At 39.8% G+C, this 26,265-nt stretch overlaps 1 protein-coding gene across 4 annotated transcripts in view; it reads right to left on the bottom strand.

Moving 5' to 3' along the window:
- Nucleotides 1-26,265, bottom strand: part of ccser2a (coiled-coil serine-rich protein 2a) — a 636,731-nt gene that overhangs the window by 173,837 nt on the left and 436,629 nt on the right. For all 4 annotated transcript variants that reach the window (XM_073025313.1, XM_073025314.1, XM_073025316.1 and 1 more), the window contains one exon: nt 18,223-18,309. In XM_073025313.1, the coding sequence (XP_072881414.1) occupies nt 18,223-18,309 (87 nt within the window). The remainder of the gene's footprint in view (nt 1-18,222; nt 18,310-26,265) is intronic.

A 26,265-nucleotide genomic window follows, 5' to 3' on the forward strand; every position in this document is an offset into this window, starting at 1 on the left:
GGAAAGCATCTCTGGACATCTAGGGCAGTGCTCTTCAGTACTAGCTGGTGGCCTTACAAATGAGATCATTCCTTTTCTTTATTATAGTGACTCCAACTAACCAAAGGGGTCCAACTCTGTGGCAGATAACAGAACAAAACTACAATGAAAGGGTTGCTTGAGTTTGCTGCTAATTTTATTCTATCCATAAAAGATTAGATTAAGATGTATGAATCAATCAAGAGGCATCTTTTTACTTTATCAGACTTCTTATGCTGAAAGGTTTTAACAAAAGTTTTGACATATAATTTTAAAAAAATGTTAAACAAATAATTTATAGCTTTTTTATTATGATGTATTGCAATACACTGCGGCCACAATACCTCTTCTGCCACCCACTTACACTAGGGGCAATTTACTGCAGCTATTAACCTAATAACTTGCATGTGTTTGAGGTGTGCGAAGAAATTGGAGCACACAGGGAAACCAAGAGAATCATTGGAACAAACAATAAGAACTCAAATGGATTATCAATCAAAGACAAGATTGAAACTGGTGCTGCTGGAGCTGTGAAGCTGTAACTCTACTTGCTATGCCAATATTTCATCACACCATTTATAATTATTCATATATACTTCAAACTTGTTCCCTTATTTGATCACTCATAAATTTGGACTACCTTTACATTGCTTGCTTTTTGCAGTTCTCAGTGTAGTAAGCCTTACCTGAAATGTTACACTAAAGCAAGAACAATTAATTATTTCTATCAAAACAGCTGGGATGGATAGTGAGAGCTTCAGCTCTTTGAGACTTCAACATAGGGAGGCTTGTGTGAGAGAAGGCAAGAAAGCTGCAGGTAGATTTTTTCCCCCCAGTTTATTTATTGTTTTCCCTCTTTATATTTGCATAATTCAGGATACCAGGCAGGATAATTATAGGATAATTATGGAAAACCCTGAACATCCTCTACATAGCACCATCCAGAGACAGAGAAGCAGTTTCAGCGACAGGTTACTGTCGATGCAATGCTCCTCAGACAGGATGAAGAGGTCAATACTCCCCAATGCCATTAGGCTTTACAATTCAACTGCCAGGACTTAAGAACTTTTTAAAGCTATTATTAATGCTTTTTGAGCTAGTGATTTAGATGCATATCATATTATTACTGAGTTAAGTATTGTATTGTATGTAATGAGTTTTTGCTACAACAAGTGTACGGGACATTGGAAAAAATGCTGAATTTCCCCATGGGGATGAATAAAGTATCTATCTATCTATCTATCTATCTATCTATCTAGGTGAATGCTCCTCTTGTGGGATGTGGGAAGGAAGAGAGACCTCCACTGTCCCTTTTGACAACACCTCTGCAAAGTGCATCCAGTTGCAACTTCTAACATTCTGCATTAAGGAGTTGGAGCTGGAACTGAATGAACTCTGATTCATTCAGGAGGCTGATGAAGTGACAGATAGGACATGTAGAGAAGTCGTTATACCCAAGGTGCAAGACACAGGGGACTAGGTGACAGTCAGGAAGGGGAAAGACATTAAACAGTCAATGCAGAGTACCTCTGTGGCTATCCCCCTCAACAAAAAGTAAACCATTCTGGATACTATGGGGGAGGATGGCCTAGCAGGGGAAAGTCACAAATGCCAGGTCTCTGGCACTGTGACTCAGAAGTGAAGGGGGACGGGGGAGAAGACGCCAGCTGTGCTGATGGGGGATTCATTAGTTAGCAGAACAGAAAGGAGGTTCTGTGGACAAGAACAAGATTTGAGGATGGTATGTTGCTTCCTGGGTGCCAGAGTCTGGGACATCTCAGATCGAGTCCTCTGCATTCGTAAATGGGATGGTAAGCAGACAGAAGTTGTGGTCCATGTAGGTACCAATGACATAGGTAGGAAGAGTGACAATTTTCTGCAAGATAAATTCAGGGAGTTAGGTTCTAAGTTAAAGATGCAGGACCTCCAAGGCTGTGATTTCAGAAATAGGAAAATCACAGTTTAACAAGTGTCTAAGGAGTTGGTGTAGGAGGGAGGGCATTAGATTTTTGGATTATTGGGCTCTCTTCCAGGGAAGGTGGGACCTGTACAGAAGAGCAATTTTACACTTGAACTGGAGGGGGACAAAAATCTTAGTGGGAAGGTATGCTAGTGCAGCGGCTTTGGGGGGGGGGGGCGGGGGGGGGGGAAGTTGAGCTAGGGTTGCAGGAGGATGGGAACTAAAATGCCAGAACAGATAGTGGAAGGGCTGTAGAGATGTTGTTAAGACCTCAGACAAAGTCAGGAATCGAAGAATTGAACATGGTACAACTAATGTTCTGAGCTACATATATTTCAATGCAAGAAGTATTGTAGGAAAGACAGATGAGCTCAGGGCATGAATCAGCACATAGAATTATGATATTGTAGCCATTAGTGAGACTTGTTTGCAGGAAGGGTGGACAGCAATTCAATATTGCAGGGTTCCGTTGCTTCAGAAGCAACAAAGCAGAAGATATTAAAGGGAGAGGGATGGTGTTACCCCTCTCAGGGAAAATGTCACGGCAGTGCTCAGTCAGTACAGACCAGAGAACTTATCTAGTGAGGCTTTATGGGTGGAACTGAGGAATAAGAAAGGTATGAAATATGGTTAGTGGAGTGCCACAGGGATCGGTGCTGGGTCCGTTGTTCTTTGTTATTGATATTAACAATCTGAATGGGACTAGAGGTTATGGGTTAAGGTTGAAAGGTGTACAGTTTAAGGGAAACATGAGGGGAAACTTCTTCACTCAGAGATAAAGTGTGGAAAAAGCTACCAGAGCAAATGTTGTATGCAAGCACGATTTCAACATTTCAGAAGTTTGGATTGAATGGAAGGCTCAGATCTGGGTGCAGGTCAATGGGATTAGGCGGTTTAAATGGTTTGGCGCAAATTGGAAGGGACAAAGAGCTTGCTTCTGTGTGGTACTCTCTATGACTCTACATGTCAACGTTGTATTGTAAGTGCAGTTGCTGTCTCTGGATAGAGCATAAATGTATGACCTGATTCATATGCAAGAATGCTATTACTGACCATTCACTATCTGTTCCCATTTCCATAAAGTTTGAAGGGTCAACAATCTCTAAATTCCTATGTCACGTCTCCAGAGTTCTGTTTCTGACACTCCCAGTACCAGCAAAAAGCAAAAGGAACCAAGGTGCTGATAATTCTTTTGCAGGTGCTATTTTGTAAACAATTAGCAGAAAATGCTTTAGGCTGGAGCAACAAACAAAATACTGGGTCAAACAGCCTTTGTGGGAGGAAAAGACTTGCCAATATTTCGGGTTGAATTTCTTTCCTACCAGATGTTACCTGAGCTACTGAGTTTCTCCAAATTCCAGAAACACTAGTTTACTGTGTCTCCAATGCTTTAGGTTGAATGAACCTGAATTTCCTTTCTCCTTCAAAGCGAACCAACTACCAATGAGGAATTTGCCACAGCAAATTTCTAGTACAATCCCGTATTATACAACTCTACTTTGCAGTTCATGAACATGCAGCAGCTCTTTTGTTGCATACTGCACCTGCACACAAATCAAATTCTCCTCCTGTACATTATGGTACAACAGTATACCACAAAGAAATTATCTCCTGGTAGAAGAACATCATTTTACAGGTTAAACACAAATCCAGCTAGAACAAAGAGAACAGCCCTTAGACCATTATAATGCACTATGTGATTTAAAAAAATGCATGCCACTTCAGATTGCCTTTCATGTGGAAGAAAACGCAGAACTAATTAGAATATTCAAATGAATTCTAAATGACATAGTTTACAGTACTTATTTGTTATTCTGTGTATAATTATCCATTTGTTTTTCACACTTTGTGAGATACTTAAACTAAAGGGTAAGTGAATTTTTAACGAATTCAATTAGAGAATGCAAGTTGAATCTAATTGGCACAACAAATTAATATGCAGTCCTTTGCTGTGTTACAATTACATCCCCAATTTTCAGAAAGACAGTTTTCATCGTTTCTGAACTAACAGCAGAACTCTCACTTAATGAACTTATTTTTGCTAATTAGATATAACACACATCAGTTATCAATTTTTCTCAATGTGGTATAATGAATAATTTAGATGAAAATATTTAAGTAGCATTTTGTGATAAGAACTAAATTTGTAACTAAATTAATTGCAGAAGAGACCACCACATCATGGACAGCAAGAATTTCAGCATCATCACATATTGCCTGTGCTGTAGGAATGAGTCATTCATTGTCTTTGTATTGAGCTTTTCCATAGAAAACCTCAATAGGAAGACAGTACTCTGTGATGCACCCCAGTCTCTTGGTCTGCAAACTGAAAGGGAAGACCACGACCAAGTGTTGCTAGCAAGATCCTACAACTGTGTCCTGAAGGATACTTCTAAGTGAAGCTGTATCTGGTTTGTCCTGAGAGCTACTTTTAAATGAAAGTAAATCTCTTTGCAAAGGACCTAATGGGAGAGACCGCCTGGCTAGATGCAATCTTAAAAACTCTCACAGAAGGCTTCGTGGGTGTAGTTCACTGAATAGATAGATAGATAGATAGATAGATACTTTATTCATCCCCAAGGGGAAATTCAATGTTCCTCCAGTATGATATCACATAAACACAAGACAGACCAAGACTAACTGACCAAAAAACCACATAATTATAACATACAGTTACAACAGTGCAAAGCAATACCATAATTTGATAAGAGCAGACACATTATCCAAAGATACATGTATTTTTGCTTTGTTTTAGCTCAAATTACATGGGACTGCGGATTCCAACTGGATCCCAGAGGCTTAGGTCCATAAACCTGGCTTCCTTCTACTAAATTCACAGACTTAGTCTTTCAAAGTCTACAAATCTTCCACTGGGAAATGTAAACAAGATTCACAAGTGTAAATACTGGGAGTCAGAGTCCAAATGGAAACAAGCCCAATTTAACAATAATAATTTGCATCTGTATAGCATTTTAAACAGAGAAAAGCACTTCATATAAAAGGAACTTCAATGTTTATACTATGCAAAAGCATTTAAACATTGCCAGAACTCTCTAAAATGTAAACAGCACCAAGAGCATCAAGCACCAATGGATTCTCAGGCTAGTGGGTTGAACAGAGCTGACACTGCAATTCAAAACAAGCTCTAGTTAAGGTTCAAGATCAAGTATTGCATTTACATTTTAGTGACTGAATTGCCTGTCTTAAATCTTATTTGATCCAATTACATTGCACGTGCACACTAAAAATAAAACTTTGAAGATAATACCTAAAGATGATTAATAAGTAGGTTTAAAATCTGTAAATACAAGGATGTACATATTGAGTCAGAATGTGTATAGATAATTATGACTTACAAATCTGTAGAGAATGGCTAAAGTGAGAAATGACCCTGACTCATACGCAAGCAACTGTTGCTATGGTGATGCACTGACAAAGCGAACATTCTTATTTGTCTCAATTTTGAAACCAGCAGTGATGAAGACACCAAAGGGGTCTCCAGATTACTGATCTAAAGAAATGAAGCTGTCAACAAAGGGAAGCACACCAGACTACCAGAGCACACAACTGGAGGACTGTGACTAATTCAATGAGAGATTAAAAAAAACAGGCTCAAACAGAAAACTTATAAATAAAACAAGAATGCATTCCAGCAAAGTACCCAATCTCACTCTCTCATGCATACAAACACCACACACACACACATATACATATATACACTACACACACCTCAAATAAGGATTCCTCCTGCCAATTTATTGCCCAATTATACTTCTGATTCACATTCCTAACGATGCCTTTTTTGCCTCTAACTGCCCCAAAGAGTCCATTGCGATCTTTTCCAATAATTATTTCATAAAACAGAAGAAATTTAATCATAAGGACCTTCTGGACAACAATTTACAATTTTCATTCAACTCAGTTGGTTGCTAATAAATCAATGCACCCCAGTTATGCTCCTTGTGTGCTAACTATAATTTTCAGCTGGCTGCTTCAAAGAATTGTTAATTGAAAAGGAAAGCTGTGATTAACATCAAGGATTCTATTTGTGGAATCATTCAAGAATGCAAATGTGCATAGTGACATAAATCATGGAACATATTGCTCAACTATTTCTATTATAATAATGCAGGAGGTAACCATTCAGTCTGCACTGGCCTCCATCAGTCCCATTTCCCTTCTCATTTCCTAAATTAGAACAATTTCTTTTCTCAGATATACCCGTCATCTCCCCTTTAATTTTTTTTCTCACTTACCTACATCAGTGGCAATTTGGGATGTGGAAGAAAACCCAAACACCCAACTGGATCTAACTGGATTTAAGGAGGGGGGATATATGGGAGGCAGGGTTTAAGGGTGGGCACAACATTGTGGGCCGAAGGGCCTGTACTGTGCTAAAGCAATCACAGAGAGAACATGCAAATTGACAGCACCCAAGTTCAGTGTTGAATCTGGATCAATGGAGCTGTAAGGCAGCACTATTTGTTGTGACACTGTGCCATCTTTTTAGTATCCACAATATAGTAAAACATCCCAAAGTAACCTTTGATGAGCTGATGTTAAGCTAAAGTATGAGGACTTAAGGACTGCTTAAGGTCACAGCTGGAAGAACTACTGACTCACTGTGACCTTAAGCTTCTTCCTTCCCTATCCCCCCCTTCTAACTCTGACTCATTATTTTTTTTCTCCAGTCCTGATGAAGAGTCTTTTTCATACACTGGCATATTGAATTGCTCCAGCATTTTGTGTATGTTGCTTGGATTTCCAGCATCTGCGGATTTTCTCGTTTGTGATTTGACTCAGTGACCTTAGGTCTACCTATATGGACTCTGCACATTCGGCTTGTGATCAAGTGGGCTTCTTCTGGGTGCTATGGTTTCCTCTCATATCATAAAGGTGTGCCAGTTGGTTGTTTAACTGGCCACTGTAAATTGCCCTAGAGTGCTGATATATATGTTGGGCGGGGCAGAGAGAGGGGTATTGATTAAAGTGGAGGGTGAATGAAAAAAATAGGATCAATGTAGGATTATTATAAATGCATGGTTAATGGTCAACATAGACTCGGGGATAAAATGGCTGTTTCATGTTGTATGCCTTTATGTCTTTGAGAATTAAAAGGGACATAATGTAAGATGAATGGGTATTTGCATGATAGCAATTTGGAGAAGGTTCACAAGGTTTAAAAACACTGTGATGGAAAATAATCCTACAATTAAGACTATTGCACACAAAGGTATAAGTATGAAGAGACTACACATTATGGAATTTGGAATAAAAAGCAAAGTGATAGAGATGCTCAGTGGGACAAGCAGCACCTATGGAGGTAAAAGAATGGTTGAGACCCTGCATCAGGACTAAGGATACACCATGGTTCAGATTAAGACTATGCATTTTGAATCAGCAAGAAAAAATTTTAGGAAATTGCACATTCCACATTATAGAGATAATGGATATTTGATGTAAGTGATAACTTTGAGGTGAGGCTTTTTAAGAAGGTAATTCAAGAATGTTAGGTGAGCTGTATGGATAGCATCTAGTGCTAGTTTTGCCTCAAAAGTTGAAGAAAATAGAATGGAACTTTGGAAGAAAGAAACATGACATATGCGGGAAGCAGCCTGGTAAAAGAATGACCACATCTGGTGAGGAGAGGCTAAACAGGAACAAAATGGACAAGTGGAAATCAATATGGACAAACTGGCATAGAATAACAAGACAAAAACATCTTCTGAGAAGAGAAGGAGATAAAGCAAATCCAGTTGAGACATGACAATACATTTGTAATGAAAATACATTAGTATGGCAGAAAATTTTAATAATCTCACTGTAGCAATTAATTCTCAGAAATTAATTATTTCAAAAACACAGGCAATTAGAAACTAATGTATAATATCTAGCAAAGAAGTTTATAAAACATTTCTGAATTGTGGTGCATTGTCAATAGCAGCAATACAAGTTATAAACTATAAAATCAGTTATGGGTTTCAATGCTGTAATGAAAGACTTAGATGAAAATGAATGTATTAACTGATAACCCTCTTCCATAAACCTTTGAAATCAAGCTGTAAACAATGCAAAAGCAAACCTCTACAGATGCTGTAATCTGTAACAAAGAGAAAATGCTAGAAATGTGCAGTACATCAGGCAGCTGCTATGGGGATAGAGTTAAACTGCACCAACATTGTGGAGAATTAAAAGATAAAGTAAGTTTTAATATACGGCAAAAGACTGAAAGGGATAATTACAAAAGGAAAAGCAGTTTAAGTTGTCATCCAAATTATTGCAGGCCACCATCTGATTCAATTTAATTTGATGCAAACAATGCATTTCACTGTATGTTTCAATGTTTTGATGTATATATGACAAATGGGCATGATAGCATAGCAGTTAGTATGATATTATTAAAGCTCAGCATGCCGGAGTTCAGAGTTCAATTCTGATGCCGCCTTAAGAAGTTTGTACGTTCTCCCTGTGAATGCATGGGTTTTACCCCATATTCCAAAGACATATTAGTTAGTAGGTTAATTGGTCATTGTAAATTGTCCTGTGATGAGGCTAGGTTTAAATAGGTGGGGATGCTGGGGGGTGTGGCTCATTTGAGCCAGAAGGGCCTGTTCCATGCTGTATCTCTAAATAAAAACTATAAAAATAAAGCTAATCTTTTGAATCTTCATCATGTGTGCACTAGTTAAATTGGACTTCAAAACATTAAATCAGATCACAAATGATTTATACCCAAAGAATTACAATCAAGACTAGTTGAGGAACTTCACATTTGGGAATTGTTAAGAATAGATGATAGCCTTACCCATTGTCCTAATCCATTGTACAAACTACGGATTACAAAAGCTAAGGACACTACTCCAAATATAGAAGTGGACCATGCAGCCATTCAGCATATCTACTGTGAGATAAATATGGACATCTTTCTACTGATGAAGGCCATACATAGAACATTTAGTGACAGTGCAAGAGTGTATCCTGCCATGGAATCCGACACTGATCCGTGGCTCAGGAAAACCTAATGAATTGATGCTTTAGAGTGAGATCAAACCTGACTAGCTCTGGATTCTGGAATGCATGGTGTTCACTTTAAATCGTTTATAAAACAAATTGGGATAAATTTTTGTTCTACACCTGGACTTAAGTGGAGAGATCAGCATATGGAATAACAAAAAAAACATAAAGGTGCCAAATATGAAGTGATCATGTGCAGATTTTCTTCTGAGCTGCAGATCGACAGTTGCACTTGTTATGATACCAGCCCCCTCCTTTGTGAGAATTGCAAGAGCCCTAGTAAAAGGGGGGTCAACGACCCAAGAGAGAGAGAGAGACAGGCTGAATGGACACAGGAAATGGAAAGACATTCCACTGGGACAAAAGCTGGTGACTGTGGCATTGTTCTCAGGAGACACCTGGGGACTGCAGACGTGCCAACTCGCAGGGACATTGTAAAGCCCTCGGGCAAAGTGGGCTGGTTGAGAGAGAGATTGCACCACCTGCAACCTGATTGACACCTGAGATCCCGTGAGGCAGTATAAAGAAGGGTCTGAAAGAGGACGACCCTCAGACGCACCAAGGAGACACCAAGAAGCACGATACCGCTTCCCATGGGAACGGGAAGCCATTTTGAAATAAGCCACGTGCGTTAAATTCCGAATGCGGGGTTTGTGGCTGGAACCAACGGAAGATCGCTTTTAACTAACAACGGGGAAGATCGCTCCCCTGATTCCACGGATGTAAACGGCAAGTTTTTCCGTTTTATCTCTCTCTCTCTCCAACACGTGAAACCAAAAGAGAAAAGCCTGCAGACTTCAGAGTGACTCTTTATATTTCCAATTGGACTCAGTATTATATACCCTAGACAACGAAAGAGCTTATTTCTGATTGATTATGGTTACACCGGTGTTTTAGATTGAGTTTTGACGATTTGAATGTTTTGTATTAACCATACGTTTGTGCCCTTATTGAATAAAACGTTTGAAAATAGTAGCATCCGACTCAGCTGATCCATCTATCTTTGCTGGTAAGTTACCTGGTTACGGGGTTTTCGTAACAAGTGGGGTTCTCGTCTCGGGATTTGACACCAAAAAAGGGGGAGGTCAGTCAATCGGGATTGTAAGTCAAAACAAAATAATTTGGATCTGGTACGCAGGTAGCCAGACAGAAAAACCAGCAAGGATGGATGTGGGTGAATTCATGAGAAACCCGACGGTAGAGGCGCTAGGGAAGGCTACAAAATCAGACTTAGTAAGTTTGGCGCAGGCCTTAGACCTCACAGCGGTGAAGCCAGCAATGAAAAAGCAGGAAGTGCTAAGGGTCATACAACAGCACTACGTTGGGAAGAAGGTGTTTACAGCTGAGGATTTGGAAAATATTCCCGAAAGGAGATTAGTGAGTGGGACAAATCAGGCAGAGTTGGAGAAAGCAAGGCTGGAACATGAGTTTAAAATAAAGCAGCTAGAAATAGACGCAGCTCAGAAGGCTGCAGAGAGAGAAGCCGAGAGGGCAAGAGAAGCCGAGAGGGCAAGAGAAGCCGAGAGGGAAAGAGAGCAGGTGTTCAAACTAAAGCAGCTAGAAGCAGAAGAGAGAGAGAAACAGAGGAACTATGAATTGGAGCTGGACAGGCGAAAACAAGAGCGAAGAACTCAAGGGGGAGAGAAAGAGGGAATTCTATTGGCCCAATCTGAGGAAAGATGTTACTGAGTATTGTAAAAGATGTCATACCTGCCAGGTGGTGGGTAAGCCGAATCAAGTTATCCCTAAGGCCCCCCTCCGACCTATTCCCGCATGTGAGGAGCCTTTCTCCCGAGTCATTGTGGATTTTGTGGGACCCTTACCTAAAACTGCGAGTGGGCGGCAGTATATCATGACCCTGATGTGTGCCGCTACACGATTTCCCGAGGCCGTGCCTCTGGGTAGTATTAGGACCTCTGCGGTGGTGAAGGCCCTTATCAAATTCTTTACCACCGTGGGGCTACCCAAGGAGATACAATCAGACCAGGGAAGTACATTCACGTCGAACGTATTTCGGCAGATGATGACCCAGCTCGGGGTGAGGCAGATTATGGCCTCTGCGTACCACCCGGAGTCACAGGGAGCGTTGGAAAGGTTCCACGTTACCCTAAAGACCATGCTTAAAGCTTATTGCCAGGAGAACGTTCGAGACTGGGATGAGGCTTTACCCCTTTTGTTATTTGCCGTAAGGGATACAGTCCAGTGCTCCCTGGGGTTCAGTCCGTTTGAACTGGTTTTCGGTCACAGGCCCAGGGGACCCCTAACCCTACTGAAAGAAAAATGGTCTAACCCGACCGCCCAAGTCAGTGTGGTCGACTATGTGCTGAAATTCCGGGAAAGACTGCGTCAAGTATGCGCCTGGGCAAACGAAAACCTTAAAGCCTCTCAGGAAAAGATGGGTCAGTGGTATAACCAGAGAGCGAGAGAACGAGAGTTTCACGTGGGCGACCGGGTCCTGGTCCTATTCCCGGTAGCTACTCACCCTCTGGGGGCGAGGTTTCAAGGACCATATACAGTGCGTAAGAAAATAGACTCGCTGAATTACGTGATCGAAACCCCCGACCGACGAAAGCCGACCCAGTTAGTTCACGTGAACATGATAAAAGGGTATCATGAACCCACCCCCCCGGTTGTTGGCGCGGCTATGAAAGCCGATGAAGTTGGGGGGGACGGTAAGGAGGAACCAGAACGGTTCGACAAGATAGGTATAGTCCCTACCAGATTAGAGAACTCTGTCGTATTGGCGAATCTTGCGGGTAAAGTTGGCCACTTAAAGCCTGAACAGCGGGAGCAGGTAATACAGCTCGTTAACCGGCATGCAGACTTATGCCCAGATGTTCCCCGAAGGTGTAATGGGACACAACATGATGTGATAGCTACCTCAACCCAACCTATTAAACAAGCCCCTTATCGGATGAATCCTGAGAAAAGCCAGCTGGTAGAGAAGGAGATTGAACATATGCTAGCTGCTGGGATAATCCGCGAATCCTCATCCGCGTGGGCTTCTCCTTGCGTGGTTGTCCCAAAGCCGGACGGGACCATACGATTCTGTACCGATTATCGGAAGGTCAACGCGGTTACCCAGACCGATGCTTACCCTCTTCCCCGGGTGGATGATTGCATTGATCAACTGGGGAAGGCAAGGTACATCACAAAAATTGACTTGCTAAAGGGGTACTGGTGCGTTCCTTTAACGGACCGGGCTCGAGAGATTTCAGCCTTTGTCACCCCGTCTGGGTTGTACGAGTACAACGTTATGCCGTTTGGGATGAAAAATGCCCCAGGGACATTTCAGCGGATGATAGACGCTGTGATAAAGGGGTTAACCCACACCAAGGCTTATCTTGACGATGTGGTAGTTTGGAATGACACCTGGGAGGAGCATCTGGGGGCTGTAGAAAGTTTGTTTACCCGAATGTCGGCAGCCCACCTTACTGTAAACCTCGCTAAGAGTGAGTTTGGTCATGCCACGATCACCTATCTGGGGTATGTGGTGGGAGACGGGCAGTTGGCCCCTGTGCAGGCGAAGGTCCGGGCTATTTCCGAGGTCCCGGTACCCTCCAATAAAAGGGCCCTGAGGAGGTTTCTGGGCATGGTGGGATACTATCGGAAATTCTGTAAAAATTTTGCGGACATTGCGCTCCCCCTTACAAAATTACTGCAGAAGGAGGAAAAATTTGAGTGGGGTCATTCTTGTCAGAATGCCTTTGAAAAGTTAAAAGCCGTACTGTGCCATGACCCGGTGTTAAAAGCGCCCGATCTGTTAACCCCCTTCTCCTTGGCCACGGACGCCAGCGATGAGGCGGCAGGAACAGTCCTATTGCAGCAAGCGGGGGATGGAGTGGAGCACCCGGTAGCATATTTCTCTCGGAAGTTCAATAGACACCAGAGGAATTACTCTACCGTGGAAAAGGAATTGTTAGCGCTTGTGTTAGCGATACAACATTTCGAAGTGTACATTTGTCCGGCGCAAAGACCCCTAGTGGTCTATACCGATCACAACCCGCTGGTATTCTTGAACAATATGAAAAACAAAAACAGAAGGTTATTAAGCTGGAGTCTGATGCTGAGAGTGTGTGGAGCAGGTTAAGACCTACAAGTATCTGGGAGTACAGTTGGACGAGAAGCTAGACTGGACTGCCAACACAGATGCCTTGTGCAGGAAGGCACAGAGTCGACTGTACTTCCTTAGAAGGTTGGCGTCATTCAATGTCTGCAGTGAGATGCTGAAGATGTTCTATAGGTCAGTTGTTGAGAGCGCCCTCTTCTTTGTGGTGGCGTGTTGGGGAGGAAGCATTAAGAAGAAGGACGCCTCACGTCTTAATAAGCTGATAAGGAAGGCGGGCTCTGTCGTGGGCAAAGTACTGGAGAGTTTAACATCGGTAGCTGAGCGAAGGGCGCTGAGTAGGCTACGGTCAATTATGGAAAACCCTGAACATCCTCTACATAGCACCATCCAGAGACAGAGAAGCAGTTTCAGCGACAGGTTACTGTCGATGCAATGCTCCTCAGACAGGATGAAGAGGTCAATACTCCCCAATGCCATTAGGCTTTACAATTCAACTGCCAGGACTTAAGAACTTTTTAAAGCTATTATTAATGCTTTTTGAGCTAGTGATTTAGATGCATATCATATTATTACTGAGTTAAGTATTGTATTGTATGTAATGAGTTTTTGCTACAACAAGTGTATGGGACATTGGAAAAAAATGCTGAATTTCCCCATGGGGATGAATAAAGTATCTATCTATCTATCTATCTATCTACAAGAATTTGATATTAAGATCCAGCACATAAAGGGGAGTGATAATGTGCTAGCGGATTGTTTATCCAGGTGTTGAATTGAGTATGCGATGTAGGGCACGGTAGGGTAAGGTATTAAAGAAAAGGGGCACTGTACTTGTTAACTGTTTAGATGCTGACTTGAATGTATAACTGTATTACTCTGTAGTGAAAAGAAAAGCTTCTGTATTGTATTAGATTCAAAATTTCTGTAAGACTGTACCACTCTGGGTTTTAACCGCTGGTAAAAACCTTTTTAAGAGGGGAGGTGTTATGATACCAGCCCCCTCCTTTGTGAGAATTGCAAGAGCCCTAGTAAAAGGGGGGTCAACGACCCAAGAGAGAGAGAGAGACAGGCTGAATGGACACAGGAAATGGAAAGACATTCCACTGGGACAAAAGCTGGTGACTGTGGCATTGTTCTCAGGAGACACCTGGGGACTGCAGACGTGCCAACTCGCAGGGACATTGTAAAGCCCTCGGGCAAAGTGGGCTGGTTGAGAGAGAGATTGCACCACCTGCAACCTGATTGACACCTGAGATCCCGTGAGGCAGTATAAAGAAGGGTCTGAAAGAGGACGACCCTCAGACGCACCAAGGAGACACCAAGAAGCACGATACCGCTTCCCATGGGAACGGGAAGCCATTTTGAAATAAGCCACGTGCGTTAAATTCCGAATGCGGGGTTTGTGGCTGGAACCAACGGAAGATCGCTTTTAACTAACAACGGGGAAGATCGCTCCCCTGATTCCACGGATGTAAACGGCAAGTTTTTCCGTTTTATCTCTCTCTCTCTCCAACACGTGAAACCAAAAGAGAAAAGCCTGCAGACTTCAGAGTGACTCTTTATATTTCCAATTGGACTCAGTATTATATACCCTAGACAACGAAAGAGCTTATTTCTGATTGATTATGGTTACACCGGTGTTTTAGATTGAGTTTTGACGATTTGAATGTTTTGTATTAACCATACGTTTGTGCCCTTATTGAATAAAACGTTTGAAAATAGTAGCATCCGACTCAGCTGATCCATCTATCTTTGCTGGTAAGTTACCTGGTTACGGGGTTTTCGTAACACACTCCACTGAGAAGACTTAGGATTCATGCCCTAGTCTGCTTCAGCAGAATCAGGAAGGAAATTAAGTTAAAATAAAGCAAATACATCAACACTTGCTCTGAAGATAAAATGTTCAGATCACATGAAAACTTAACACCACTAAGCAGGGCAGAGATGAGAAAATGGAGAATTAGATAAAATGCAGAAATACATGGTTCAAATAATACTCTTATTATACACATTTTCAAGTCAACCACTTATATCAATGGGGATACCCAAAGGGGATAGTGAGGAGGAATGAGAAAATGACTATGTCACTAAAGGGCTGAAGAGTTGCTAGAAAACATTACTGAAGACAGTCACAGAAGTGGTACCTTCAATTAACCCAAGAAAAGGATATTGTATCAATAACATCTGTCAAGACACCAAAATGTGCTTGATCATCAAGTCTGTTTAGGTTCAAGAAGAATCTGAAATAAAGAACCTCCTAGTATTCACTGCACTTCCTACATAGGACGCTGCACAAACTGCAAGGTACTTCATTGCAGACCAACTTTTCAAAATTCTGAGACTTTAATTTATTTCTCTCATCAAAGAAACTGCCCGAGCAGCAATTCCCATTTCTATTCATAATCAATCAATGCTCATTTAACAATATTACCTGCATGTGTAAATAATACTTACATAACTAAAATGCAGTTTCACTTACTGATGAAAAAACATAGAACAGTACAGCACAGAAACATGGTCTATGGCCCACAATGTTATGCTGAACTAATTAAATTGGTAATCAAATGCCCAGTTAAACCTACCCCATTTGCCTACACGATGTCCATTTCCTGCATATCCGTGTTTCTTCCAAAGAGCCTCTTGAATGCCTCTGGCATATTTGCCTCCTCCACTATTCCCAGGCAGCCACTACTCTCTGTGTTAAAAAAAACCTCCCTCATACTTCTCCTTTGAACTTATCCTCCTTAACTCAAATGAATGCCCTCTGGTATTAGACATTTCAATCCTGGGAAAATATATCTCCTCTATCTATGGCTCTCATAATCTTTATAAACCTCTATCAGCTCTCCTATCAGCCTCCACTGATCCAGAGAAAACATCCCAAGTTGTCCAACCTTTGCTTATTGCACATGCCCTCTAATACAGGCAGCGTCCTGACAGACTTCTTCAGTACCCTCTCCAAAGCCTCGACTTCCTTTTTTATAATGGAGTGACCAGAACTGAATGCAATACTCCATATACAGCCTAACAAGTCTTATAATGGTGCAACATAGTTTCCTGACTTTTGAACTCAGCTCCTCAACTTATAAAGGCTGGCATGCTATATGTCTTCTTTGCCATCCCATTAACATGTGTAGCCACTTTCAGGGAGCTATGGGCATGGACCTCAAGATCCCTCTGCACATCAACACTGTTAAGGGCAAGACTGTTAAGAGTCTTTCTATTAACAGTGTACCGTCTCTTTACATTTGATCTCCCAAAGTGCAATCCTTCATACTTGGCCAGATTAAACAGCATCTTTTATATCTCTGCCCATATTGGCAACTGATCTATATCTTGCTGTACCCTTTGCCAGACTTCCATGCTATCAAAAGCACCACAAATCTTTATATCATCTACAAGTTTATCAACTTACCCATCTACATTTTCATCCAGGTCATTTATATGTGTATCACAAACAGTAGAGGTCCTAGTATGAATCCCTGTGGAACACTACTGGTCACAGACCTCCAGCTAGAATAAATCCCATTGACCACTAATCTTCATCTTCGATGGGCAAGTTCAGTTCTGAATCCAAACAACCAATTCACCATGGACCCATGCATCTTAAATTTTCTGGATGAGCCCCCAATGAAAAAGATTGATTAGGTTATACTATGAGAAGTAATATTCCTAAATTTTGAAGTGAACGGAATGTGGAATGCAAGGGTCCAATCAAAGCAAAAAGTATGATTTCTACTGAGTCAAAGGGATTATAAATTTGAGGTGGCATATTATTAGCAACAAAGAAAATATTGAGGAACTCAGCAGGTCAGACAGAATCTGTGAAGGGAAAAAGACAGTCAAGCTTTCAGGTCAAGACTCTTTATTGTGTCACTATTAGGCTTTGTTACCATTTATAGTAACTCTTTAAATTCTATGTGGTTCAAAAGGGTCTTGCACATATTGCCATGATAATTCCATCCCTGTGTTCACTGAAAGCATCACTGAAACTCCACTCCCGAAGTATAATCAATACACAATAATTATTATTCTTACACAGAACCTCGGCAAACTTCTATAGATGTGTGGTAGAAAGTGTGCTGACTAGCTGCATTACGGCCTGGTATGAGAATACCAATGCCTCTGAGCGGAGAATCCTACAAAAGGTAGTGTATTCAGCCCAGTACATCACAGGTAAAACCCTCCTAACCATTGAGCACATCTACATGAAACAGTGCCGTAGAAAAGCAGCATCCATCATCAAAGATCCTCACTACCCAGCCAATGCTCTTTTCTCACCACTGCCATCAGGTAGAAGGTACAGGTGCCTCAGGACTCACACCATTGTTCATGAACAGTTACTACCCCTCAACCATCAGGCTCTTGAACAAAAAGGGATAGCTATACACATTTAAGGACTTGGTAATGTTGTTATTTCATGCTCATTATTTATAGCTATTTATTTATATCTGCATTTGCACAGTTGTTTATTGTTCCTGATTTTACAGTTTACAGTTACAGTTCTATAGATAGATTTGCTAAGCATGCCCACAGAAAAAGAATCGCAGGGTTGTATGTGGTGATATGTATGTACTTTGAACTTTCAACAAAACCATAAGACCATAAGACATAGGAACAAATTAGGCCATTCAGCCCATCAAGTCTGCTCCACCATTCAAACATGAAGTTACAGAGCGCTGACAACCAGTAATTGCTCTTGTATCATGTAGATAAGACAAGGTGAATATGAATATAAAAAACAAGCAAAACTTGAATACACATTACACTTAAATTATTTATCCTTTCATTCGTTTGTATGTGCTATGTCATATGATGTCAGTAATCAAGGTCTTTCCATGATTGTTCTTGGCAAATTTTCACTATAGGTCAGAATAAAGATGCTCTCAGTTTATGAAGGTTTTAGCTAGACAACTTATTGAAAGAGTGTTATCCTTTTGAGAAGCATTTGAGTATTTGGAGACAAATAAATCAAAAGTCAGTGCGACAAAATCTTATGAGCCACATAATTATCAATTGTGCCAAAATATGCTATATAAGCTTAAATTTAACATGAAAGGATATTTTTTCTGATCCATTTTCAATTATAGTCTATCAATAGGAATTATGTTTAAATATAATTCTAATACTAAACATATGGGGGAAAAGGTGAACAATTTACCTTATCTGTAGAATTTATAGCCTCAGCTTGTTCTTGTGTTGGTGAGACTACAGCTATCAAATCATTTACTGAGGAACCGTCACCATTCTGAAAAATAAGAAGAGAATTAGTGGTTGAGACAAGATACACACAAAGGTAAAAGTAATAAAAGCATGCACGGCAAGGTTATATGTTTGATATGCATATGCCTTGATTTAGGAAATCGATTTTCCAATTTTAACACATCAATTGTACCAAGAAAGAAATAGATGAGCAGGCACATTGCTTTCAGCATTTGTAATACCAGAGATGGGTAAAATTGTCTCCTGTATGTGAGCATGTATATAAACACATCTACATACACAAATATTCTAGCCACAGGACTCTTTGCCAGTGCAAAGTCCAGTGCAGCACTGGCTTTAGCAGAAGGTGTCATGTTCTACCTGTGATAATGAGTTTCTGTGCCTTGCTCCACTAGACAGTGGTGTCCTATACTTCCAGAGGATTCACAGCCTTTTGTTGGAAATTCTGAATACTGAAAATCTCCCACAAGTACAGTGGCACCATTGGAATGTATTGGAAAAATTACCTTCAAGGCCTGGCTTTTTATTTGATTGAATTCAATGATCTCAGGTTTAGCAAATCTGCCCCAATAGCAACTTGTACACATTTCCAGAAGAGGAATTTAATGTTAATTTACTCTCCCTAACAATGTGAGAAAATGATTCATTTCAAACTTTTACCATCCTATCTAAAAAAAATGTGTTATAGGCTGAAGCTTTTAAACCTAGGATGATAATGAACTGAATTGTATAGCTCTCCATTGTTTAAGTAGCTTAGCTAAAAGATAGCATAGAACTTAATTTTAAAAACAGCACATCAAATAGCAAATTGCAAGAGTAAAAACACAAAATGCTGAAGGAATTTAGCAGGTCGGGCAGCCTGTGCAGAGGGAAATGGGCAGTTGACATGCTTTTGCTAAGGATTTCAGCATATTCAGTCCTTTGTCCCCATTTCACAAGGTTAAATTTCTCCCTCTCCCTCCATATATAGATCATAAACAGAGATCATAAACCCTTCTTTTCTGCAAATGCAGTTTTTAGTTTAGTAAAATTAAGGTGGAAAGCAGATATTTTGATCTAAGCTAAGGATTTATCTCCAAAGGTATGAAATCAGTTCACCTCTTGTACTATATCAGAATATTTTAATAAATCCAGAGGGTACATTAAAAAAGATTCTAGTTAGGAGCTAATGTTTAAATGTCAAAACAAAATATCTGTAATCATTAATGCTAAGCTACAGGTATCAATTACTCTTACCCTAACCATAGTAAATTAACATCAATTGTTGGTTCAAAGCCTTTTAATGAAGGGAGATATTAGTATAACATTACAATTTCAGACATCTGCAGTCTGTAATCTGTTCATTTTACATAAAAGAGTTAAATAAAGACAGAATATATAAGTTTTCTAAAATGTTTGCATGAAGAGCTTGTCCAAAGTCTATTACTAGTGCAAAATCAAGCCTGAAACATTGACAGCCACATAGTATGGCTCTACAGAAACTCAAAAATTTCATAGAAAACCGGTCTTAAAAGCTTTTCAAAAGCTAAACACTAATTTTGAATTCAAAATAAATTGTCTGCTTTTCTGATTCTTTGACAGACAGGTAAATGACCCCACTATCAAATTGGGGCCATAATGGTACAGCATTACTGATATGAAAAATTGGAAAAGTTATTTAATTCCACAGACCACTGCCCAAAGGAAGCAACTGATTAAGATTCTGCATTTGTCCAGTAAAACTAGGGTAGGTGTCCTCAACTGAATCGAACATAATTCAACTGTCACTGGACAATGAGTTAAAAAAATGCAGAATGATGTGTGGTTTTGGTCTGGAACAAAAGACCATGGAAGGATCTATACTGTAAAGGCATCAAAGAGCAATATAACTTCCTATATTGTACACACATACAATGATGAAGTCCTAAATCTATGGCACTAAACTTATGCAAAACACTTTCACACACTTAATAGGATGTCCTATTTGTGGTAGATATTAACTTTGAGAACACTGTGAAAGACCAATGTGCCTAGTGGGAACATTTTCTGAGTTTTGGTCAAGATTAAAAGATGGAGTATAGCAAGACCTACATCTGGCTGATGTTCATTCATTACAGCTCAGTGTTCAAGACAATCATACTCTCAGTTCTAATCAATGAGCTTCATATTCTGGCCTTCTGTAAGTCTCTCTGCAACTATATCCCTGACTTCCTCTATATATAGCTACATATATCTATATATCTATATCTATGTATGTATATAAAATCAAATTTAGTATTTAACATGGTTTATTTCATGGTAATCCAAAATGCTTCAAGTCACTTCAATATAGTGTAGGAAAAACATATCAATGTGATCATGAAAGAACCTCCAGTCTTATTATGGTCAGGATGTGTTGATTAAAATATGGTGCAAATATTAGTGATAAACAAAGTTATTGCTTTCTGTTGTACTACCCTCAATGCAATATTGTAATGGAGTGATCTGTATGGATGGCAAACTGTACCTCGATCTATATGACAATAATAGTTTTACCAATTTACTTTAGTACTGATTTTTGTTTTTATTCTTCCTAACAAAATAGGCTGGCTGGTGGCCTAGTGGCATCAGCACTGGATCAGCATCGGCGCGAAGGCTCTTGAGTTCGAATCCAGCCAGCTCCAAAAAAATCTGGCGATGGATGGGCTCCACCAGGTTTCAGATCCCCAAGACACGCCGTATGATGAGCAATCACCAAAAGATTGGTGCAAAAAGCTTGTCATGACAGCGCCCCGAATTCCTCCAGCAGGAGTTAAGGGCGCACACACACAGCAAAATATACAATCTCACATTTACTCACTTTACTTTTCAACTGCCACACTCTTGCCCACAAGCTTAACGTGCTCACAAACTCTGCATCCTGCTCACAATTCACTTTCCCAACCACTAACAAATTCAAGTAACTATTTAACTTTTTAAGATTATATTAATATGAATAATCACACATTTGGGTTCAGTGATTGATCTATTTTCTTTCCAACATGTTGAAACTTAACATGTCAACCTCCAATTTATCAGCTTTCAAGTGCTCAATATATTTTCATTCCTGGAATAAGATTATGACTCATTACTTATTCATTAGGAGTCAGCTATGATCTAATTAACAAGAGCTAAGTTCTGAAGTGAAGCTTCACCATGACTCTGAAGCATGTCTAAACATAATTTTTGTGGCAGAAAAATTTAATCTGGTTTATCTCTTCTCTATATAAATAGTAGAGTTTTGTCAGTCAAACCAAAGACTCATTTCTATCACTCAATTCACATTGACAGAGAAAATTTCTCTCCTTAGTAGGAATACTGTAAATATACATAAACATACAATAAAGGATGCAGTCATATACTGAAATCTATATCAAATGGCAGCATGTATTTATTTTTTATTGTTTTGTATTTTTTAAATTTAACATGATGACTCTATTATCTTGCAACTTTATAAAAAGTCTGGTCAGGCCACATATGGAGTATTGCATTAATTCCTGGTTTCCCCATTACAGGAGGATGTAGAGCCTATGGTGAGAGTTCAAAAGAGGTTTACTGGGACACTACCTGAATTAGAAGAGGTGCTATAAAAAGTTGAACAAACTGGGGTCATTTTCATTGAGTGGTGGAGACTGAGGGCAAACCTGATAGAAATATATAAAATTATGGAAGGCATAGATAGAATGGATAAGACCATAAGACATAGGAGCAGAATTAGGTCATTCAGCCCATCAAGTCTGCTCCTCCATTTCATTATGGCTGATCCTGGACCCCACTCAACTCCATACACTTGCCTTCTTGCCATATCCTTTGATGCCCTGACCGATCAGGAAATGAAAAACTTCCAGCTTAAATATACCCACAGACTTGGTCTCCACTGCAGATTGAGGCAGAGCATTCCACAGATGTACTACTCTCTGGCTACAAAAAAATTCCTCCTCGTCTCTGTTTTAAAGGGTTGCTCCTCAATTTTGAGGCTGTGCCCTCTAGTTCTGGATACCCCCATCATAGGAAACATCCTCTCCACTTCCACCCTATCTTGTCCTTTCAACATTCGGTAGACTTGAATGTGATCCCACTGCATTCTTCTAAATTCCAGGGAGTGGAAATTCCAGTGGATAGCCAGCATCTTTTCCTCAGGGTCATCCATGTAAGGTAATGGAGTAAGTGTAAGGTAGTGGAGTAAGGTTAAGGTAAGTTCAAAGATGATGTGTGCATCAATTTTTTTTTTGTTACACAGAGTGTGGTAGGTGCATGCAGTACATTGTCAGGGATTGTGATTGAAGCAGGTATTTAAGAGGTTCATAGATAGGCACACGAATATGTAGAGAATGGCAGAATGTGGACCATGTGCAGACAAAAGACATTAAGTGATGCACCATCAATAACTCACTCTGAGACGTAAGAAGCGAGAGATTGACTGGAAGAATGAACAACACAACATCCTGGAGAATGAGGGCCGGCCTCAGGCCTCATTCGCCTTTATACAGGGGTTTGTGGGAGGAGCCACAGGAGCAGTCAACAGGGGTCTGTTGGGAGCAAACCACTCTGGTGTATGTAGTTCACCACATTAAGTATAATTAACTCTGCACAACATTGTGGGCTAAAGGGCTTGGCCCTCTGCTGTCTTGTTCTATGTTCTAAGGTGCAGTTCAGATAGACAAATACAGTACAAGGTCCACGACAAGGTAGAATGGCAGTTCAAGAGTTCATCTTTTCGAATACAAGAGGCCTCTTCAAGCATCTGTTAACAGTTGGATGGAAGCTATTCTTGAGCCTGGTAGTTCATGCATTCAGGCTTTTGTATCTTCTGCCTGACAGGAGAGGGGAGTAGAGAGAATGACTGGAATGGGTGGGGTCCATGGAGGTTGGATTATTTGATGGACTGGTCTATAATCACAATTCTCTGCAATTTCTTGACGTATTGGGACCAAAGTAGTTGTGTGGCAAGCTGTGATGCATCTGAATAGAATACATTCTGAGGTGCATCTATAACAATTGGTAAGAGTTATCAAAAGCATGCCAAATTTCCTTAGCTTTGCCATCTTTATGGCAAGAGCTTCAAATTTTTTGATGCTGCAATGGAAAAGTTAATTGGAATTAAGGTGAAAAACATTTCAAAGACTGAAAAGACACTACAAATGTACAGGTTTACTGTTGAAAGTATCCTGACTGTTAGATCATGGCCTGATACACCAATTCAAATATGCAGGAAGATAAACTGCTGAGAATAGTAGGCTCTGCCTAATACCTCACCAGCACATTCTTCCTCACCACTGGTAGAATCTCAAAGAGGCAATGTCCAGGATTCTGACCATCTGGACATGTCATCTTTTTGCAGCTACCATCAAGCAGAAGGCAAAGAAACCTGAAGACCCACATCAGCAGGTTCTAAAATAACAACTTCCCTTTAACTGTTTGGTTTTTGAATTGGCAAAACCATAATTACTACAGTTTAGCAACACTATGACCACTTTGGGCTCTTGCACTTCTTTGTTCTATTTATGTTTTCTTGTAAAAATCATGTATGTCGTATGTATGTATGTTTAGTTTATGTTCATAGTTTATATTACTTTATGTTTTAATGCTGCTTGTATGATGCTATGTGCCTGTAATGTTGCTGCAAGCAAATTTTTCATTTCATCTATGCATTTGACAATAAACTCAACTTCAACTTTGAATCATAACTTAAACAAAATTTCATTTCAGCTCAATGATAATGCTGCTAAATCTCCTTAGGGTAGCATATCATATCCAACTGTCTTCAACAGTTATTTTGTTACATTACAAGGTCACAAGTTGAAATATTAGCTGATGATTTCATTATGTTTAATCCCATCCAAAATGTCTCACAAAAAGTAGCATTTTATGACTGCATGTGCAATCAGAAAAAGGGTATCCTGCAATGTGTCAACCACCTGATGCAACCAGTCAATGTGCCATCAAAGTACAAATATTTCACTATATACAACCCTGAAATTCATTTCCTTGCTGGTATACTCAGTAAATCAAAGAACCATAATATCAGAATCAGGTTTATTATGACGTGATGTGACGTGAAATTTGTTAACTTAGCAGCAGCAGTTCAATGCAATACATAATCTAGCAGAGAGAGAAAAATAATAAATAAAAGAAAACATAATGAACAAGTAAATCAATTGAGTGTATCGAATAGATTTTTTTTAATGTGCAAAAACAGAAATACTGTATATTAAAAAAAAAGTGAGGCTGTGTCCAAAGCTTCAATGTCCATTCAGGAATCGGATGGTAGAGGGGAAGAGGCTGTTCCTGAATCACCGAGTGTGTGCCTCACAGGATCAATTAAAAACCGCAGCCAACAGGATGGACAAGGCAACCAATGTGCAAAAGACAATAAATTGTGCAAATACAAGAAAATAAAAGAGATGATAATAACAATAATAAATAAGTAAACAAGCAACAAGTATTGAGAATATGATATGAAGAGTCCTTGAAAGTGAGTCCATAGATGTGGGAACAATCCAATGATGGGACAAATGAAGTTGAATGAAGTTATCTTCACTAGTTCAAGACCCTGATGGTTGAGGGGTAACAACTGTTCCTGAACCTGGTAGTGCGAGTCCTGAGACTCCTTTGCCTCCTTCCTGATGGCAGCAGTAAGAAGAGAGCATGACCCTGGATGATGGGGGGGGGGTTGATGATGGATGCTACTTTCCTGCGACAGTGCTTCCTGTAGCTGTGCTCAATGGAACGGAGGACTTTACCCTTGATGGACTGGGCCGTATCCACCAGCTTTTGTAAGATTTTTCACTCAAGGGCATTGGTGTTTACATAACAGGCTATGATGCAAACAGTCAATATACTCTCCACTACACATCCACAGAAGTTTGTCATAGTACTAGATGTCATGCCAAATCTTTGCAGAATTCTAAGGAAGTAGAGATGCTGTGGTACTTTCTTCATAATTGCATTCACATACTGGGCCCCAGAACAGGAAGTACAAAGTTAACAGCTGCATTGGATTACCAAAGATTTACAATGCTCAAGGAGAAGAAATTTCCGCTCTTAGTACTGAGCAGCATGTTCAATGAGGAGACATATATATTTTTTGCTCTATATTTTCTAATTTAGAAGCACAAGAGCTATCTCATTCAAATATACATAAAAACCTTAGTGCTTAAAGAAACATGCAGGGATGATATTTGTTCTGCTGGGGTACTGAGAATCATAATCACAGTCTCAAAATAAAGGACCAGCTGTTCAGTACTAAGAGAGGAAATTTCTCCTTGAGCATTGCAAATCTTTGGTAATCTAGATTGAAGGCAGGTGTGAAGGCTTAATTACCAAATACATCAAAGTAAAAATGAAGAGATTTTTTGGACATTAGAAGAATTAAGGTTAGATTTATTGTCACTAAGATAAAAGATCAACCATGAAATTATTGAATGGTGATAACTCGCATGAGGGGAAAATGGATTATCCTTGCTTCTATTTCATATTTTCAATCATGTACCTAATATTCTAGTCAGCAGTAATATTGATTACATATCCTCTACTGTTGACTAATTTTCCTCAATATTTAAGCCCAAATGATATCAGCATTCTTGTGATCGTACAATTGAACATTACTGATTATTTGTACGATTATCAAATTTTCAGAACTCTTGTACAACAATGAATGAATGAATATCCTGTGCATTACTTATATAAATGCTAAAAGGAGTAAAAAATAATGAGGGAAGAAGATAGGATGGCTGAATTGATAAAGTGATGCTTCAATTTTGCATGTCATTTATTCCACACCCATGTTAATCAAATTTGAGGAGAATTGCTTATGCTCAAGGTGGCTCAGTGATATAAATAAGAACAATGTAAATATTGCTATCTGATATCAAGCAAAAATCTTTGAAAATCACAAAAGATTTCAAAATCAATAGGAATGACAAGATAAATACTTTGAGTGGAGATTCTTCATTAGATTTTAAATGGAAAGTTAATGCCCAAA

Source organism: Hemitrygon akajei, chromosome 21 (assembly GCF_048418815.1).
Source record: "Hemitrygon akajei chromosome 21, sHemAka1.3, whole genome shotgun sequence".
NCBI classification, from domain to species: domain Eukaryota; kingdom Metazoa; phylum Chordata; class Chondrichthyes; order Myliobatiformes; family Dasyatidae; genus Hemitrygon; species Hemitrygon akajei.